This window comes from Colias philodice, chromosome 6 (assembly GCF_061535455.1).
Source record: "Colias philodice isolate Cphi_HAF_F1 chromosome 6, ilColPhil1 Martin Lab GWU primary, whole genome shotgun sequence".
In the NCBI taxonomy this organism is placed as follows: Eukaryota; Metazoa; Arthropoda; class Insecta; order Lepidoptera; family Pieridae; genus Colias; species Colias philodice.
In genome coordinates, this window is record NC_143091.1 from 803,108 (window position 1) to 823,854 (window position 20,747).

A 20,747-nucleotide genomic window follows, 5' to 3' on the forward strand; every position below is an offset into this window, starting at 1 on the left:
TACACACCGCGTCGTTTGATTGAATAAGATTAATTTTATTTATTGATGGATATCTTGAAGTTACTACTAGGATTAAAGGAGAAGTAAATATTATTTGTAAAACTGACACTCGATGAAACATTCGACTTCGATTTGAGTCTCGTCGCGAACCGTTTGTTTGTACATACATTTTCTTAAATAGACAGTATCTCTTATCGCGAATACGGGTACCTCAATGCGAATAGTGAGTGCAATGTTTGCATAGGTAATATTTATTGCGTTACATTCGTTATTCGCATTGATAATCATCTTGCTATTTGGACATATGTGTTAATTAACCATAATATGGCCTGAACGTGATAGAGAGGCTTGTTAGGCTATTAATTTAACAGCAGAAACAAGTTGGCTCACGGCTGCGACTTGTGGCTGCCACAGGCTGCGACGTATTCAGCTTTGTTGTGTGGCATTATCTCATTTTCGATCGAAAATCTGCAGATATTAGATTGGATTGAATATTAATTTCGGCCGTTAATAAATAACGGGTCATTATCGACTGACGACTGCTCATCTTCCTCAAATAATAGCCATTATAATTCACCAAAATTACTGTACAACAATTTAAATTCTGATTATATTTTATGTTATGTACAAAAATAAAACAATGATTAAAATTTTAAGCGTATCAAATATTTAAAAATCTAATACGGTCTAATCACAGCTTTAATCACAGGGTCTATTAAATATTTATATAAACGGGAAATACACATTTTTATATATGGCAAGAGTGTTATGAAACGCCATTTTTTTGTTTTACTGTACAGTTGAATCACGAGCGAACGATTTTCATGATAATTTTGATTTGTTGGTAATTATTGATTCTAATTGTTATTCTTCTTATCTAATATTTACTGCTTATCTCAATTTTTCTTATTGTATGATTGTATTATTTCCTTTTTGGTGTCTAAATCTTCTGGCCCATCAAGGTAAACAACTTAGCACGATAACATCGTGATTTTTCTTTTATTTACCATCACGCGTGCGTGCTTTTTATTTTTAGATTGTTTTAATAAAATTTAAGTGTTTTCAATGTGTGTATTGTATACTAAACTTAGATTTGCTTGATCATATACATATATCCAGAACCGAGGGTAAACAACAATCTTTTGTCCATTCGGTGTTTTTGTCTGTATTTCGGAAGTAATCAAGGTCGTGGCTAAAATTTGTAAAATACATATTTTTACACATTTCTGTTTCAATATTCATGATTTTCTGAACATTCTTTCGACCATTCTATGTTTTTAGTCTGAGTTATATTCAATTCTGTATACATTTCGCTATAACGTTGATTCCTTCGAAGTTTCGTTAAATTTCGAATCATTCATACTCCCTTTATTTTTCAGCTTGTCACAATGAGTGATTCTCCAGACCAGAACGATCCACCAAAGGATGTGAGTATAGCATATAAAATTATTTATATTTTGACATTAATTTCGCTAAAATTATAGTACAGAAGTTATTTATTTTTAATAAAAGAGTGGAAGATGGAAAATTGTTGTCTAACAGATTAAACCCTCATATGATTATTGATCTTCTATTGTCAAAGTTCTATTTTTTTTTTGTTTTTAGCCAAAAGAATTGGAAAAATTGGAAGAAGCAAAACTTAAAGCTAAGTTTCCCAATGCCATGCTAGGAAGGGGGCCTGGAGGGCATTCAGCTTTCCTACAGAAGAGACTTGCTAAAGGAGTAAGTTATATACATTTTAATTTAATGTTATCTTATCATATTTTAGATATAATTAATGTGCATATAATTTAATTTCTTAACTAGTTAACAAATCTACATTCAGATGGATACAATTAGCTGATTTAATCTAACATACCTATCTACACTAATATTATAAAGAGGAAAACTTTGTTTGTTTGATTGTAATGAATAGGCTCATAAACTACTGGACCGATTTTGATGAAATTTGGCACAGATAATCTTTAGACCCCCAGAAAGAACATACGCTACCTTTTATTGCGAAATATGTTCATGGACGAAGCCAGGGCGGACCGCTTGTAGCCTATATTGAGTGGCCCATTTTAATACCTGCTCATATTTTATTTCAGCAAAAGTTTTTTGACTCCGGTGACTATCAAATGGCGAAACAAAGGCCTGCGAACTTAGCGGCGCCTTTCAAAGCTCCCGCAGTTCCGGCCAAACTGCCCACTGGGGATGCTATTCCCACCCCAGACACTGTGCCGCTGCGGAAGACGTCCATCATTCAGCCTAAATTCCAGCCATCTAGCCAGACCTCCTAGCCTTGCCAGCAGACTAAAAACCGTGGCCTCATAGATATGTAACTTGCATTGTAACTATGTGGTCGGTCGCACTGTTTTTTCATTATTATAATTTTTATTACTAGAAATATTACCTGAAATTTTGTTAATGCAATGTATCATACTACATTTTAATATCTGTACACTTAATTGTATTTTGGATTCAATAATTTATCATTTCATTTAGTACACAATGATTTTTATAAATTTTCAAAAATCTCATATTTTGATGAATACTTTCTAAGGGCCAACTTACATTTATTGGTTTACATCGAAGGCCATAATTTCTTACCTTACGCTTTGGATGTTGGCACATTTTTTCCAACATTAGTTGCTAACACATTGCACTAATTGTTTTTTTTTGGTTCTTATATATTGTGAATTGTGATGTTGGTAATAAAACAAAATTTTTATAAGAACAACTGTTATATTTATGTATAAAAATTAGGTTAAAACATTGCATGAGTGAATGAGTGATTATTGTGCTGCAAATACTTTGTTCCTCCTGCATATATCAACTAGTGTTAGTATATTTTATGCCCTATAACAATTAACAAATGTTTAGAAATAACAATGGTTTTATATCTAAAGGTTCATGTTACAATATTGCTCTACTTTTTAATGCTACTGATACCATGTCATATCCTATAGGTTCATATACATCACTATATTATTTTTGCCATAAATGGTTATTGTAGTTAAACTATATCCATGTATCAACATGTATATAATGGGGAAAATATTATAGATTAGAAAACATGGATCGTGAATTTGTAACCTTAGATGTTGTATGTTTTACAGAATACTTCAAATGTTTAGTGTAACAATAGTGAGAAATGTAGTGATATTGACAAGAATTGGATTTAAGATCTGCTGTGAAAAACATTATATGTTTTGATACAGTTGTTAAACACAAATGCTGTGAAATGAGGTACTAAGCCTAAAGAATTGTAATGTTTACTTCTAATTAATTGTACCAAGTTAAGTTTTTGATAAATTCAGTTAGCTAATGTTTCGCAGCTTTATTTGTTTCGAAAATGACAATATCACAGCGGTAGAATTTTGAAACAAAGTGCATCACTAGTGTGTTATGTATCAGGGTTGGATGCTATCACTTGGCACAGAGATGAAAGGAATGTTGAGATTTAGACTTATGAAGACTTAAAAAATAAATACTTGGTAAAAATTTATGGCTTTTATTTTGATCCAGTTCCTAAATATTCACATGAAGTTATGTACAATTAAAATGTTCAGATCTTTAATACTTATTTTTGTAGGAATCATTACTTGTTTTTTAAGGTTGTCCTAAACCTAAGCCTTAATAAATTGATATCCTTTAATTAAAAACTAGTGTCATGTTAGTGAATAACGCAACTAATGGCAATAAAATACTTATTATTTACAACTACAGGCGAGAGCGGGGCTTAACAAATTCGAGAATAATAACACAATGGCACTTCTTCACTGAGAATACTTCGGCATCAGTCTCCTTTGGAATGCCTTCATGGAAGCTTTGTGTCCTTGGCTTCAGAAGTCAATATTATATCTGACTGCCCTCTGTAACGAAAATACATATTTCAAATGTTTTCACTATAAAATGCTTGTTTACCATATGACAAGGAAATAACGAACAACCCTGTCAATATAGGTAAGAATTTTGCGCATTAACACATATACATTATAACACTAAAATCAACCCCCAATATCTAAATCTGACGCGCTCGAGTATTTAAGACTATCGATTTTTTTTACTAATCTGATCGTCTATCCTAGGCGCGCGTCACTACATATAAGTAGAGCTAAATAGTTTACAAGGTTGTTCTATCAGGTCTAAGGTATCTCTCATATCTTAAACTGCCACGCTCGAGTATTACCGAAAATTCCCCTATTCGCCTTCCTATCTATTACTACTCGGGTCTTCCACGCAAGCCTTCACAGGCCTTGGGGTAACTTCGGGGCGATGGCCCCTTTCAGTGAAAGCTACACCGCCTGCAACTACAGACACGGGGCAGGGGCACTGGGTGGGACCGAGCACGCGTCGCATAGTGTGTGTTAGTCTGTGTGTGTTTTCTTTGTCTATCTTGAACACAAACTGTGCGTTGTGTGAGTTATAGCTTGACCGCAACCGCTGTACCGCTCTATAGTTATGTGCTCGGCGAGGCGGGGGACAGTACCGACCGTTCCGTTTCTTTCTAACTTCTAACTCGTGCCCTTTCTTCCGTTCCCCGCCTCACCGCACATACCTAGGGCGCGGTACAGCGGTTGCGGTCAAGCTACAATACGTATGTGCTCCCGAACATGGGCTGCTTGTACACTACGTGCACTCACCCGGGTTCCAGTGCACGTAGTCCGGCGTGGCGGCCGCCTGGTACTCGCGCACGAGCTCGTCCACCACCGCGCGCGACTCGTCGAACTCCTCCAGCGAGTCCTTGAACATCGGCTCCTTGCGGAACACGTCGATGAACGCTTCGCGCTTGCGCAGCTTGTCGAACTGCTGCAGGCACCGGTCGAACAGCTGTGCGATATAACAGTTGTATTATTATGAGATACATAAAAAAAAAGACGGGTTGCACTCCGGGAGTGCCGGCAGAAGTAAAAACTTGATTATTAACGTTCAGCATGTTTGATATTTTGGAATGGTATCCGTCTTACGCATGGAATATAAGGGCTAAAAAAAAGACGAGTTGCACTCCGGGAGTGCCGGCAGAAGTGAAAACTTGATTATTAACGGTCAGCATGTTTGATATTTTGGAATGGTATCCGTCTTACGCATGGAATATAAAAGCTAAAAAAAAAGTCCATCTTACGCTTTTTCGATCAAGCCACGTGTCCTGACGCGAGTTTAAGATTTTATACCCCACGCCGCTAAAGAAGTTTTCACTTCAAAATATTAAAATTATTATCTGATACAACTAAGAATAGGATCGAATTTGCGCCATATTATGACGTCATTTGTCAATAGATGGCGCGCGGTGTGTCCCTAAGACACATAAAACTGAAAGAATAGAATAAATTCGATTGCTCTGGCGGGTCACGAGTGGCTGAGTTGGTCAGGCATCCGCCCCGGAATGGCGCGAAAGGATGCGGGTTCGAGTCCCGCCTCGTGATCGAATTTTTTCTATTCTTTATAAATTTATAGTATGAATTTGTAAATAAAAGCGGTACAGCAATTTATTTACAACAGTTCCCGAAATTATATTAAAATTAATTTATAACTTAAATTTAATGACCGAGTCAGGAAAATAAACCATTATTCAAATGCAAAAAGGATTTCAAAAAAAAAAAAAAATTTCACACGTTACCAACCTATTCTTAGTTGAACCAACTTATTTAAAAATAGCTTAAAAGTTCTAAATACAACACTCACCGAAGATATATTAGTGTGATTGGCCAGCAGCAGGCCGGAGACCTTGTGCGAGGAGGTGACGTAGGGCGAGCGGCGAGACAGAGCCACTTGTATGGACGCGGGGCCCCACGGGATGAACGACGCTAACTTGCGTTCACGGATCCGTTGAAGGGACTTGTGCACTTGGGAGGGGTCCACTTCACCCTGCGATATTTTAAATTATTATTATTATCAGCCATAGACAGTGCCACTTGTATGGACGCGGGGCCCCACGGGATGAACGATGCTAATTTGCGTTCACGGATCCGCTGGAGGGACTTGTGCACTTGGGAGGGGTCCACTTCACCCTGCGATATTTTAAATTATTATTATTATCAGCCATAGACAGTGCCACTTGTATGGACGCGGGGCCCCACGGGATGAACGATGCTAATTTGCGTTCTCGGATCCGCTGGAGGGACTTGTGCACTTGGGAGGGGTCCACTTCACCCTGCGATATTTTAAATTATTATTATTATCAGCCATAGACAGTGCCACTTGTATGGACGCGGGGCCCCACGGGATGAACGACGCTAGCTTGCGTTCACGGATCCGTTGAAGGGACTTGTGCACTTGGGAGGGGTGCACTTCACCCTGCGATATTTTAAATTATTATTATTATCAGCCATAGACAGCGCCACTTGTATGGACGCGGGGCCCCACGGGATGAACGACGCTAGCTTGCGTTCACGGATCCGTTGAAGGGACTTGTGCACTTGGGAGGGGTCTACTTCACCCTGCGATATTTTAAATTATTATTATTATCAGCCATAACTATCCCACTGCTGGACAAAGGCCTCTCCCCCCTCAGTCAACTTCAACCTATTTTAAATGATAGTGCCACTTGTATGGACGCGGGGCCCCACGGGATGAACGACGCTAACTTGCGTTCACGGATCCGTTGAAGGGACTTGTGCACATGGGAGGGGTCTACTTCACCCTGCGATATTTTAAATTATTATTATTATCAGCCATAGACAGCGCCACTTGTATGGACGCGGGACCCCACGGGATGAACGACGCTAACTTGCGTTCACGGATCCGTTGAAGGGACTTGTGCACATGGGAGGGGTCTACTTCACCCTGCGATATTTTAAATTATTATTATTATCAGCCATAGACAGCGCCACTTGTATGGACGCGGGACCCCACGGGATGAACGACGCTAACTTGCGTTCACGGATCCGTTGAAGGGACTTGTGCACTTGGGAGGGGTCTACTTCACCCTGCGATATTTTAAATTATTATTATTATCAGCCATAACTATCCCACTACTGGGCAAAGGCCTACTGGAAAAATGGTCCTAAGAGTTTTTAAGTGATTTTGACTAGTTTACCTTAAAACCAACAACTAAATGAGACCCATAATCGATTTTGGCAAATTAGACCTAGAAGTTTATAAGCAATAATGACAAATATATATACTATCTATACTATTATTATAAAGGTGAAGAGTTTGTTTGTTTGTTTTTTTGAACGCGCTAATCCCAGGAACTACTGGGAACTAGGTACTAAATTATTTCGGTGTTAGATAGCTTATTTATCGAGGAAGGCTATAGACTATCTTCACGCTAAGTGTTGATAAATTAGACCTAGATATTTATAAGTGATATATTGATTAAGATTAAAAGGCAGTTTCGCAAGTTATTTTTTTATCCAAAGAAGGTTTCGATTAAAAAAAAGACGTAGATAATTTGCTAATAATACCTGAATGATATTTAAAATAGAGATATAGCAGTGTTGATTAGCGCGGTCGGGACTGAGGGACACCATCATGTTCTTGGGCTGGAGGAGGCGCTGCATCACATCCAGTACTGTGGTCTTCCGGATTTTCGGCGCCTAATGAGAGAAATAAATATTTTTTTTTAATATAAAATTACTTTTCCTTCCTTCTTCTCCTTTGTTTATAAAATTATTTTTCTGTTTAACCCATTGAGCCCCGAACGGCCAAATCCGACCGCGACACAATAGATTTTCTATTGTGTCTATGATTCCGGGGCCTGATGGATTAATTAAGTAGCTTCAATATATATTTGATAGTTTTTTAGTTGCTCCTGGGGACATTTAAATGTACTTCTAATTTTTTTTTACTTATTACTGATACAAAGAACAGTCGAACTTTAAACCTCTTATTATAAAAGACTAGATCGACATTTTAATTACTATTTTTTCAAATAGAAAAAAAAAACACGTCATGTTTTTGATATCAACTTACAGTGTTCAGTTCATGGTCTGCAGATAGTGGAGTATAGCCTGTCATTAGGAAATGCAGTCGTGGTGTCGGAATTAGAGGCGCGACTAGACTGATCAGATCATTGTTCATGTATGATGGATACCTGAAAAAACCAATGAAATTTAAATTGGTAATTTTTTAATATATGTGGAGAGGTGTTATTCTTATAACTAAAAAATATGGTTTTCGTAAAGCATCGATACAGATACATAGATTTATATTTTTTTTTGAAATAAAACTTTTAAATTTAACCTTTTTAGATGTTGAAAATGTTGTACAGCATATCATGTTACAATGCTTTTTTACTATATCTATCTTTAGGTGCCAAATAAAGACTAAGTCTAAGCCTAAAATATAAAATGCTACTACAACATACCTCAACGTAGCTGTACTAGCGCTCATAATCGTAGATACAAGAGTGTTTATTTGTGCAAAAGACGGGTTCTGTATATGTAATCGGTCACTAGCTATACGATTGAGCGCAGTGTTGTCCAGTACCATCACACAGTCTGCGCTCTCTGTGAGCCTTTTGAGCGTTAGGAGTGAGTTGTATGGCTGTACTACTACATCACTGGAATAAAAAATTATTTATTTTATCTTAATATATATAAATCTCGTGTCACAATGTTTGTCCTCAATGGACTCCTAAACCACTTAACCGATTATAATAAAATTCATTTTTATAAACGTTTATTATATAAACGTGGTACCTACACCACGGGCGAAGCCGGGGCGAACAGCTAGAAGACAATATTTTTTTATAGTTCACATGATATCATGAAAAAATATCATTTTCAGTCAAGGTATATAATAAGTATAATATACATTGTAATATAAAATCATTACAATATTTATATTTAGAAAAAAGTTTAAATAAATATGTAGTGAAAAAAATTGTTATTTTGGTAAATTTATCAACTAAACTAGCTACTATGTTAAAAAATTACTATAAAACACATGAAATATTTAATAGAATGCAATTTGATATACCTTATTTCATCCAAATTAGGGAAGACACTGTAAGTTTGGACTAGTTTCTTGGGAAATCTGTCTGACAGATGCTCCAATATATTTGATCCCATTCCAGATCCTGTACCTCCAGCTATTGAGTGACATAATACAAAGCCCTGTTGAAGAAAGCATTTAAATATGAGACATTTTGCAGGCAGGAAAATTATTTAAAATGTAATGTTTTTTTTTATGTTTTAAGTTTTTAATTTTTAAAATTATTAATTTAATCTATTTTTATGTAATTAGCCTCGGGGTAGCCTAATTCCCTAGAGGCCGCGTCCCCAGGTGGCGGATAGGGGAACGCCCTGTGTTCATCCATAGGGTGGAGGTGAATCCTTCGCGGACCACAAGGCCGGAGAAGGTAAACTCCGTTATAAAAACCTAGGTTGGAGAGCCGAAATCAATACTCCTGGGAGTGTTATGTGAGCAGTGCTCTCAGTACTTGGCTGGGGACGATGAGGACGACGTGCGCCAAAAGGGCCCAGTACAAGATAGTGGTTGGCGGGATTAACCGGCAGGCATTCTGCAAACTTAGTGGAGAGGAGAGAAGAAAGATGGAGGCAAAATTAAAAAACAAACTACCCCAGGAGGGTACCGGTATTTCCGGAGAATCCCTCCCCGAGCAACCCTCGGGCAGCCCCTCGTATTCTGGGGGGGGCAACATTTTGCCAGCACCTTTGACTGAAAACTGCACAGGAACGGGTCACCAGGTTCCTGCGACAGCAAATGCTACTGGTAACAAGAAACTCGTGCAGCAGGCTTTCCATCCGAGCCTCTTTATTCAGAGACCATGCATAGTTACAAACCAAAGAGATGTGATGAACGATACTAACAATAAGACCCTAACACAACAAATATTCCACAAAGGTATGTTTGAAACTAGATCCAGAACATTATCTCTTGGAGACTATCCAAACACGGATCCTAATCAAAGTTCGCAAATCATACTTACTGAACCAAGTGATGGAAGTGAACATGACAACTGGAAAGAAGTTACAAGAAAAAAGAGGCCAAACTCAAGTCCTGAAAACAATGGAGCCCAAAAGCAAACCAAATTAGACTCATATTGGCTATCTCATAGCCATCAAACACCTACAACAAACAGATTCTCCAGCTTAGAAGTTGATAACGAGCAAGCAGAAAATAATAATACTCCTTCTAATAAGACCAAAAAACCACCACCAATATTTGTTGACAAAGTTGAAAATATTCAACCCCTTTTAAAGACTCTTAATGAACATGTGCACGATATGTTCACCCTAAAAGTTCTCACTAACAATCAAGTTAAAATACAACCTAAAGACTCTGAGACTTATAGAACTATTGTTCACCAATTAGAACTTAGAAATACAGAGTTTTTTACATACAAACCTAAGAACGAACGGGGTTTTAAAGTGGTACGAACGTCAGCAACGAATCAAAGCTGATAACACCTTCTCAACTTGGTCAAGCATCACTGCTGGCGTTCCACAAGGTGGCGTCCTTTCTCCTCTCCTCTTTTCTATATTTATAAATAATATCACTGTCTCCCTTACTTCGCTCTCACATATGTATGCAGATGATCTCCAGATTTATAGTCGTTCATCTCTTGAAGATTTACCATCTGCCATTCGATTGATGAACAAGGATCTTGCTTCAATAGTAGCTTGGAGTAGATCATATGGCTTAGGAGTCAATCCGTCAAAAACTCAAGCTATTATCATCGGCAGTCCCGCTTTCATTTCAAAGATCGATTGGTCAAGTCTTCCATCTATTACCTTAGACAACACCATCATACCTGTAAGCGATTCGGTTAAAAATCTGGGTGTTATGTTTGATCGTACTTTATCGTGGCACAAACAAGTTAATGAACTGAATAAGAAAGTTTTTGCAGCATCACACTCCTTAAGACGTATTCGGAATTTCTTACCCATTCCAACAAAAATTTCTCTTGCACAATCCCTCCTCCTTCCCATCCTCGATTATGCCGACATTTGCTATCCAGACCTTACCGAATTACAATTAGACAAACTCGAACGGCTACAAAATGTATGTATACGGTTCGTATTTGGCCTCCGCAAGTATGATCACGTCACAGAGTATCGTAACAGGCTGAAGTGGCTACCTATACGTTTACGTCGTAACATGCATATCCTAACATCATTGTACAAAATCCTTTTCTATCCCCAATCCCCTGCTTACCTTAAGGAAAAATTTGAATTCCGTTCGAATGTCGAGTTAAATCTGCGATGCACTGGCAACCTGCTATTGAAAATCCCTCCCCACAAATCCAAATGTTACCACAAATCCTTCCATGTACAGTCCATACTCCTTTGGAATGCTCTACCAATAGAAATCAGACGTGCGAAATCGCTAAATATATTTAAAAATTTAATTTTCAATCATTTCTCCTCCCAGATAAATAGTTAGTATTCTCACTGTATTTGTTTATTTTTTTATTTATTTTTTTGTATATTACATATATGTATTATTTGTATATTTGTATTAATATATAATTATATATATATATATATATATATATATATGTATATGTATATATATTATATCATACATATGTATTTTTAAATTATATTCATTATGTATATATATGTATTTATAATATAAGTAGTTATTTGGTTTAAATCTATTACAATTAAATTTTCATTACTGCACCACCTATTGTTTTTTTCCCCTTTTTAATTCAAAATCCTACCCATAGGTTGCCTGGTAGAAATCGCTCAGTAGCGATAAGGCCGCCTTTTTGGCTTTATATTATATTGTCTTTTTCTTTTGTTATATTGTCTGTTTTTATTTGGTGCTAAATAAAGTGTATTTATTATTATTATTATTATTACTTAAGAAGATGCATCCTTCAGCAGACCCAGAGGATATTAAAGAGGCTCTGGAAGACATAGGGCACACCAGCACAAACATATGGAATATCAAGCAAAAAGTGACAAAGAAACCATTACCACTGTTCATAATTGAACTAAAAACTAAACCCAACAACAAGCACATTTATGAAGTAAAAACCCTAATGAACTGCATCGTATCTTTTGAACCTCCCCGGCCGAAACGCGAGCTTCCACAATGCGCAAAATGCCAACAATACGGACACACCAAAACCTACTGTCGCCGTAGCCCTAAATGTATTAAATGCGCTGGTGATCACCTCTCCAGCGATTGTTTAAGGAAAACCAGATCAGACAGTGTCAAATGTGTCCTTTGTGATGGTAACCATCCAGCAAATTACAAAGGCTGTAAAATTTATCGTGAACTCCAAAACCTCAAGTTTCCTAAGACCGCAGAACGCAGGAAAACCTACTTATCTACCAAAGATTCGAATGCCACTAGAGAAAGTCACAACTCTTTAAATAAAGAAAAGCTAAATCACCCATATTCATACAAAGATGCTGTAACCAATAAACCGCAATCGGCGAACTTAACAACAGAAGCTACAACACTCAGTAATCAAAACGATATTCATGAAATAATGAGTCTGATGAAACAAATGATGCAACAACTTACTACACTGACAAACCTTATAATAGCCCTAACAACCAAGCTGTCACCTTCGACTGCTTGAAAATCGCCCTATGGAATGCCAATGGGCTGTCACAACATACCCTTGAGGTTAAGGCATATCTCGAGACACAAAAGATAGACATATTATTGATCACAGAAACACACTTTACGAAGAAAAGTCATTTCAGCATCCCAAATTACAAAATATACCATACAATGCACCCTGACGGTACCGCACATGGAGGAAGTGCGGTGCTCATAAGACAGAATATTAAACACCATGAAATAATTCATTACTGCACTGAACAAATTCAAGCAACTAATGTCGTTATTGAAGATTGGGTTGGACCATTCACAATATCTGCAGTTTATAGTCCACCTAAACATCAATTAAAATGTGAAGACTACGAAAAGTTCTTCTCCTCTTTTGATACCAGATTTATCGCTGGTGGCGATTATAATGCCAAGCATCAATATTGGGGTTCGCGTACAATAACAACTAAAGGCAGGCAACTATTAATGGCTATAGATAAATTAAAACTCGGCGTTGTTTCAGCTGGTAAGCCAACCTACTGGCCTACGGATAGTAGTAAAATACCAGATCTGCTAGACTTTTATGTAATAAGAGGGTTATCACCTAAGTTTATTACCTGTAAAACAAGCACAGATTTATCCTCTGATCACTCTCCTGTGGAAATAACACTAAGAAGGTCAATAGCAGAAACACCGAAGCCATGCAGATTACACTCAAATAGAACTAATTGGGAACTATTTAGGCAGCTCGTAGCAGAAAAGCTGGAATTAAATATTCAATTAAAATCTAACCCTGACATAGTAGAAGCTGTTGAACACTTCAATAACTGTATCCAACAGTCTGCTTGGTACGCTACTCCATCTGTCGGAGAATCTCTTCGTAAAGAGACTTGCCCTAAATCTGTTCGAGAGTTATTGGCAGAAAAACGTAAAGCCCGGAAACGATGGCAAAGTACGGGTTTCCCTGTGGATAAAAAGCACTTGAATTACCTACAAATGAAACTCAAAACACTTCTTCATAATATAGATAACCAAAACATCCAGACATCGCTAGAAAGAATGGACGCTACAGCAGAAACAAACTTTTCTCTATGGAAAGCCTCAAAGAAACTTAAACAACCTGTTTCAAGCAATCCCCCGATACGAAAAGGTAACACTGAATGGGCTTCTAGTGACGCACAAAAAGCGGATACATTTGCTGAACATCTTGAGCAAGTCTTCACACCCAATCCAGATATGGGCTCTTTAAAAACCCAAGAAGTCGCCCTATTATTAAATCAAAGTATCAAAGTTTCTAGTCCTCCCATGAAAAAGGTCACTATAAATGAAGTAAGAACAGTCATAAAAAACCTAGATTCTAATAAAGCCCCAGGATACGATCTAATAACAGGAAAAATCCTTAAGGAACTTCCAAAGGAAGGCATCAAATTTCTAACATTCCTGTACAATGCTATCATACAAAGTAGTACGTTTCCACCTCAGTGGAAAGTAGCTCAGGTTATCATGATTGCCAAACCAGGGAAAAATCCCGTTGAGGCCCAATCATACAGACCTATAAGCCTACTTCCTATACCATCCAAGATATTGGAAATTCTTATCCTTCGTAGATTGACCCCAATTATCTCTGAGAAGAAACTTCTGCCTGATCATCAGTTCGGATTTCGCCAAAGACATGGGACTATAGAACAAGTACACCGATTAGTGGAACATATAAACGAAACCTACGAAAAAAAAAAGTACTGTACTGCTGCCTTCCTAGACATATCCCAAGCCTTTGACCGCGTGTGGCATGATGGATTACTATTTAAAGTAAAAAAAAATCTTTCTTCTAACTTCTACAGCCTCATAAAGTCATACTTGAGTGATAGATACTTTTTTGTAAAACAGGCGGAAGAAACAACGGAACTAAAAAGCATCCAAGCCGGAGTTCCACAAGGTAGTGTTGTGGGTCCTACTCTTTACCTACTATTTACTGCGGACCTCCCTTCGATCGATGGAGTAATCACTGGAACATTTGCAGACGATACAGCAATCTTAGTATCAGATAACTCACCAGCTGTTGCTTCACACAAGCTCCAATCCAGCCTCGACCAAATATCCCAATGGCTCAAAGACTGGCGTATTAGAGCAAATGAGAGTAAATCCGTTCAGGTAACTTTCACCTATAAAAAAGAGACATGCCCACCTGTCACTCTTAACGGCAGAGAACTTCCACAACACGACCACGTAAGGTATCTTGGAATATATCTGGACAGACGTCTAACGTGGAAGAAGCACATCTTCACAAAACGACTGGCAATGAGTCAAAAACTACGCACATTGTTCTGGCTCCTAAACAGAAAATCGTCCCTTTCCTTAGATAATAAACTGTTACTATACAAATGTATTATAAAGCCTATATGGACATATGGCCTGCAGCTATGGGGATCAGCAGCAAAGTCTAATGTGGATATAGTTCAAAGATTTCAGTCAAAAATGCTAAGATTAGTAACAGGTGCACCTTGGTATGTGTCCAACGATAGATTGCACCACGACCTCTGCATAAGCACGGTTAAGGAAGAAATAGTTGAGAGAACTAAATCATATAAAGAGCGTATTAAAAACCACCCAAACCAGCTGGCTGTAAACCTTATGAACGTCCACACAACCACCAGGAGACTCAAAAGAAGGATACCTCAGGATTTGATATAAAAAAAAAAAAAAAAATAAATAAAAAGTCAATTTATTAAACAAGATATAATCACCAATAAACGGAGTAGTCACTGGACGACTTCCGTACGAAACAACCTTAAAATTCTTAAAAAATCGCTGAATATCTGAAAATTGATAGATTGCGATGATGAAGAACAAAAAAAAAAAAAAAAAAAAAAAAATTTTTATGTAATTTTATGTTTTAAGTTAATCTATCATAATGAAACTGGCATGCAAGATTGTATGTTAAGTTTATAAATTGCGGGAAGAGTTAATATTTTTGCAGAGCTTGTGATTTGTTTGGTATTATGTCAACATACAGGGTTACAGGTTAAGTCGACCTATTCCTGTTAAGAGCGTGTAGTAGGGGTCAAAACAAACTGATTTGATCCTATAATACCATATCCAAAAGTTAGCCGTTGAAGAGTTATTGCAATTTTAATTTTTTTCTTGAAAATGACACTTTTTCTTCGCATTTAGCGTTTAATTTTTTATTTTACTTATTTGGTCTGGGTTTTTTTGAGTTTTTATGTAAAGGTTGAGTTAAACAATAATTCTCAGCAATAAAAATCCATATCGCTGCAAACAATTCAAAGAAATGGCTTTTAAACTAAAAATAATAACATTAAAGTAATTAAGTTAACTCGTTTTAAACAAAGATATTGAAAAAAATCTCTATGAAAATGTGTCTGCAGATGTTTTTAAAAACATGTGCATGTTCTTAGCTATGTAAAAAGGTATGATAACCTCAGGTAGCATTTGTAGATTCCAAGAAATCGGGGATAAACATGGGACAGTGTTAGTAAAGTACAACATCAGAATAAATTTTGTCATAATTTATTTTTCTTAAAAACTTTACAGTTCCTGCTCAACATGTCTTCCTCTATTGCGAACACATATTCGAAACCTTTTCCGCAGAGAACTCTTGACTACCCCAGTTGTTAATTGGTTCCTCATCTTATTGGCTGCATCGATAATTTTTTGTCGTAAAATATCAACAGATGGAATCGGGTTCGGCTCATTGTACACCAGACTCTTCATATGCGGGTTAAAAGTCCATGGGGGTTAGGTCTGGACTTCTAGCCGGCCATGGTATGGGCCCACCTCTTCCGATCCATCTGTTTGGATAGTTGATGTCTAACCATTCTCTAACACTTCTTCTGTAATGTGCAGGGCAGCCATCATGTTGGAACCACATGTCTCTTAACAAAGTCAGGGGTATGTCTTCAAGTAGGTCGCTTAAATGTTGGCGCAGAAAGGTCTCATAATTTTCACCATTTAGGTTGTCCGGAAGGAAGTATGGTCCAATTAATTTATTTGAAATTATCCCCATCCACACATTAAGACTGAATCGTCTTTGTGATTTTTTTGGATTCTTCTTGTTAGGATTGCCACGTGCTTTCGGAGCCCAATAGTGAGCGTTATGGTAGTTTGTGATACCGTCTTGATCAAATTTGGACTCATCTGTCCATATAATTTTTTTGAAAAACGAGGGGTTTTCCAGATCCGCATTCAACATGAATCTACAAAAATCTAGTCTTCTTAAAGGATCTCCTTCTTCCATCACGTGCACGGGCGTGTAGTGATATGGGTAATATCCTGAAGTGTTCATTGTGAACCATACTTTCCACTGAGACAGACCAAGTTCTCGGGCAACAATGTTTGTTGATGTCGTGGGATCCATTCGAAAAAATCGCTTAATTTCATTTTCCTCTTCGTCTTCCTCATCCCGGACAGATGGCCGACCGACGTCTGTTCGTCGTCTTAGAATCGAACCAGTTTCTCTAAGGCGACGATAGGTCCCTTCGAAGACACTAACATCTGGTGCACGACGGTCAGGATAGCGGGTCATGTATTCCGCACGAGCATGTGCAGATACACCTTGACAAAACCCGTAACACATCAAAATGTCAGCATATTCTTCGTTAGTATACGAACTCATCTTGAAAATTCAAATCGCAAGCAAAAATCAAAATCCAGTTTCGAGCCACGGTCACAGAATCGGAAGAAAATCAGTCCAAAAAGAAAGCCAAGTCGCGTTGTCAATACACAGAGGAGCACAGAAATCGCATCTACTACGGACGAATCACATAAGCAGACTAAAAAATACAAAGCGGCATCCTTCGCCCCATACAGCTTCGTCCATCACCTTGCTCGCTCTCTCCAGTAGGTGGAAGCGAGATAGTTGCAGCGTGTGAGTGAGACATCATAATCACGCGGCACAACCCTTTATTGTTCGCATAGGCAGATAATAACTAGACCGATGTTAATGAGCTATTCTAAGAATTATTTCCCCATACCAAGTTTATCCCCGATTTCTTGGAATCTACGAATGCTACCTGAGGTTATCATACCTTTTTACATAGCTAAGAACATGCACATGTTTTTAAAAACATCTGCAGACACATTTTCATAGAGATTTTTTTCAATATCTTTGTTTAAAACGAGTTAACTTAATTACTTTAATGTTATTATTTTTAGTTTAAAAGCCATTTCTTTGAATTGTTTGCAGCGATATGGATTTTTATTGCTGAGAATTATTGTTTAACTCAACCTTTACATAAAAACTCAAAAAAACCCAGACCAAATAAGTAAAATAAAAAATTAAACGCTAAATGCGAAGAAAAAGTGTCATTTTCAAGAAAAAAATTAAAATTGCAATAACTCTTCAACGGCTAACTTTTGGATATGGTATTATAGGATCAAATCAGTTTGTTTTGACCCCTACTACACGCTCTTAACAGGAATAGGTCGACTTAACCTGTAACCCTGTATATTAAAAAAAATAAAAAAGACGTGTGGCACTCGGGGACTGCCATTGCATGCTATGCCTTCAAGCCACACCTCCGCGCCCGCCGGTGTGGGGAGCGTGAGGTTTTTTCGTTACGGAATTTCTGGATTCGGTCCCCGCGCTCAAGATCCGCGATAGAAGCTATGCAATAGCTTAAAAAAATCATGTATGTTGGCTTATGGCTATCAAGTTTCCATACTAAAAGCTTAACTCAGATATTTGCTATAGTTATTATACCTCTAAATTATCACTGCCATCTGCCTCTCTATTGATAATATCAAACACTTCTTCATTCAGTTTCTCTCCCTGAGCATATCCAGATGCCCAGTTGTTACCAGCTCCACCACCATGCTTTGATAGGTATACATTTTCTGGATTGTATAACTGAAATAAATTAGGATATAGTAACAAATACATCAAAATCTTATATATATAAAAATGAATCGCAAAATGTGTTGGTAAGCGCATAACTCGAGAACGGCTGAACCGATTTAGATAATTCTTTTTTTATTATATTCCTTGAAGTACGAGGATGGTTTTTATGTAGAGAAAACGTAAATATGTACCACGGGCGAAGCCGGGGCGGACCGCTAGTCTTATATATAAAAATGAATCGCAAAATGTGTTGGTAAGCGCATAACTCGAGAACGGCTGAACCGATTTCGATAATTCTTTTTTTATTATATTCCTTGAAGTATGAGGATGGTTCTTATGTAGAGAAAACGTAGATATGTACCACGGGCGAAGCCGGGGCGGACCGCTAGTTATTAATAAAATTCAGTGAATTGATTTTATAAAGGATTCTGTTTTTTGTGTCTTGAAAATAAGTCTTTTTATTTTATCACCAATCAGTTTTATATAAAGTAAAATTGAAAACTCGACATTAACATAAAGTGTTGATCAATCAGATCCTTGTCAATTTTATATCAAAGATTTGCATGGCAGTGATGCAGTATTAGTATTTGATCGCAAACCTTAGCATACGGTGAATTCATAATAGTATGGATAACACGAGGTTCCAAATCCAAAAGTACTGCTCTGGGTATGTAGTGGTCGTCGTCAGCTTGGTAGAAGAATACATCTTTACGATCAGAGCCAGCCGAAGCAAACTCTTCCAATATGCCTTCCGGGGATATACCGTGTTCTATGCATAGTTGCTTCCAAAACTCGAAACCGACTGCAAATAAAATTTCAAATTTGAACACATTGGTGTGAATCGAACATTCGCAAATAAAAATATAATATTACTTTGATTGCCGCATTGGCCAAGCTGAAGCGTTATCATTTCACTCGGCATTGTGATGGAATATAATATTTGTATCGCAGAATTTTTAACGACAAAACGAAAAACACAAGTAAACAAATTAACCGTCAAACATTAATTCCACTAATGTCATGTAGTGCCGTCAAAATTCAAAACAATTAGGGCGTATTCAGAAAGAAAGCTTGAAACTTATAAGCGCTTATCGGCGCTTGTCATGTTCATATATTTTCCTGCGCGGGTTGACAGCACTGACAGGAAAATATATGAACATGACAAGCGCCGATAAGCGCTTATAAGTTTCAAGCTTTCTTTCTGAATACGCCCTTATGTTCGTGTGTCAATGTCACTTTGACATCATAACTACTGCGCACAGAGCAAGTGCGCCCGCAAACTTCTTGGCCAAAAAGTAGCGTGGTGTGGGAAGTTTCCGCATCAAGTTTTAGTACATTTTTATATCAGTACCAACTAAGGTACCAACAGTACCCATGTCAGAACTTAATAAATCTAGACATATTTAAAATGTGATTTAAAATTACCAGCTGCCTAAATAATATTTGTTGTACTAAGGTTGCTAACAGCTTGAGTTGAGAATAGAATCTGATTAAAATTATTGTTTTATTAACGATAACCAGGTGACTTCACTTAACTCTAGCTACTTTCAGTTTCAACCGGCGCATGATGCAGCAGAGATGATTTCTATGGGTGTATTCAGAAAGAAAGCTTGAAACTTATAAGCGCTTATCGGCGCTTGTCATGTTCATATATTTTCCTGCGCGGGTTACCAGCACTGACAGGAAAATATAATATGAACATGACAAGCGCCGATAAGCGCTTATAAGTTTCAAGCTTTCTTTCTGAATACGCCCTATCGTACGCCACTTAGTACGGTACGCCATTACTTGCTCTGGCTGTTTTCCAATTACAGAGCATAATGCGACTCAGTGCCGCACAATGCCGAATTATGCTGATGCTTAATTGGAACATGAAACGCAACAGAAGGTTGCGCTAAGTTCAGTGTTGAAAAAAAAATATTCATAGAGTTAGCAATAACCTCATTTTATGTGTAAATAAAGTGGTATACATAATAATTGGTTGAAAAATATTTACGGTTATTTTAAGTAATTTGGATTTTGATTATTTCATTAACATTTTTTTCAATTTTTGTACCTTCATCCATACTTATATTTATTTTTTTAACACAATTTGAATTAACTTTGATTATTTCGAAAAAACTACAATGAAACGAAAGCTTTAAAATTGTTTCCAACAATTAATAATTACTAACGATATATCGATTGCACGCATCAATTCACGCGCATTACTTTTTCTAGTGCTCGATTGTGCGAAGCGTTGCTGTAGTTGGAACATTCAACGTTAAGCATTATGCCGCATAATGCACTCTAGTGCTGTAATTGGAAAACGGGGTCTGTGTCGTACGCCGATTTCTTTGGTGTCTGACGTCTGTGGTGTGATTTATGTCAATTCAATTCAATATTTTAATTTATGGCAGTACTGCGTTGCCACAATTTTGCCAAT

At 37.3% G+C, this 20,747-nt stretch overlaps 2 protein-coding genes across 3 annotated transcripts; one reads left to right on the forward strand and one right to left on the reverse strand.

Moving 5' to 3' along the window:
* The first annotated feature begins 755 nt into the window (after positions 1 to 755).
* endos (endosulfine alpha) lies at positions 756 to 3,486 on the forward strand. Of its 2 annotated transcripts, none has more exons than XM_089696020.1 (4): positions 756 to 844; positions 1,380 to 1,427; positions 1,606 to 1,722; positions 2,091 to 3,486. In XM_089696020.1, the coding sequence occupies exons 2-4, from the start codon at positions 1,389 to 1,391 to the stop codon at positions 2,280 to 2,282; spliced, it is 348 nt and encodes a 115-aa protein (XP_089552146.1). In that variant the 5' UTR covers positions 756 to 844; positions 1,380 to 1,388; the 3' UTR covers positions 2,283 to 3,486. The 2 variants fall into 2 exon arrangements, with proteins under 2 accessions (XP_089552146.1, XP_089552147.1); XM_089696021.1 differs by having other exon boundaries at positions 812 to 962.
* A 1,128-nt stretch (positions 3,487 to 4,614) lies between these two features.
* Positions 4,615 to 19,352, reverse strand: LOC149487432 (tubulin gamma-2 chain-like). Its single transcript, XM_089696026.1, has 9 exons — positions 19,196 to 19,352; positions 18,922 to 19,124; positions 18,185 to 18,331; positions 8,908 to 9,044; positions 8,294 to 8,488; positions 7,900 to 8,020; positions 7,392 to 7,523; positions 5,668 to 5,850; positions 4,615 to 4,815 (listed from the first exon to the last, which is right to left on the reverse strand). The coding sequence occupies exons 1-9, from the start codon at positions 19,242 to 19,244 to the stop codon at positions 4,615 to 4,617; spliced, it is 1,368 nt and encodes a 455-aa protein (XP_089552152.1). The 5' UTR covers positions 19,245 to 19,352.
* Positions 19,353 to 20,747: the final 1,395 nt, after the last annotated feature.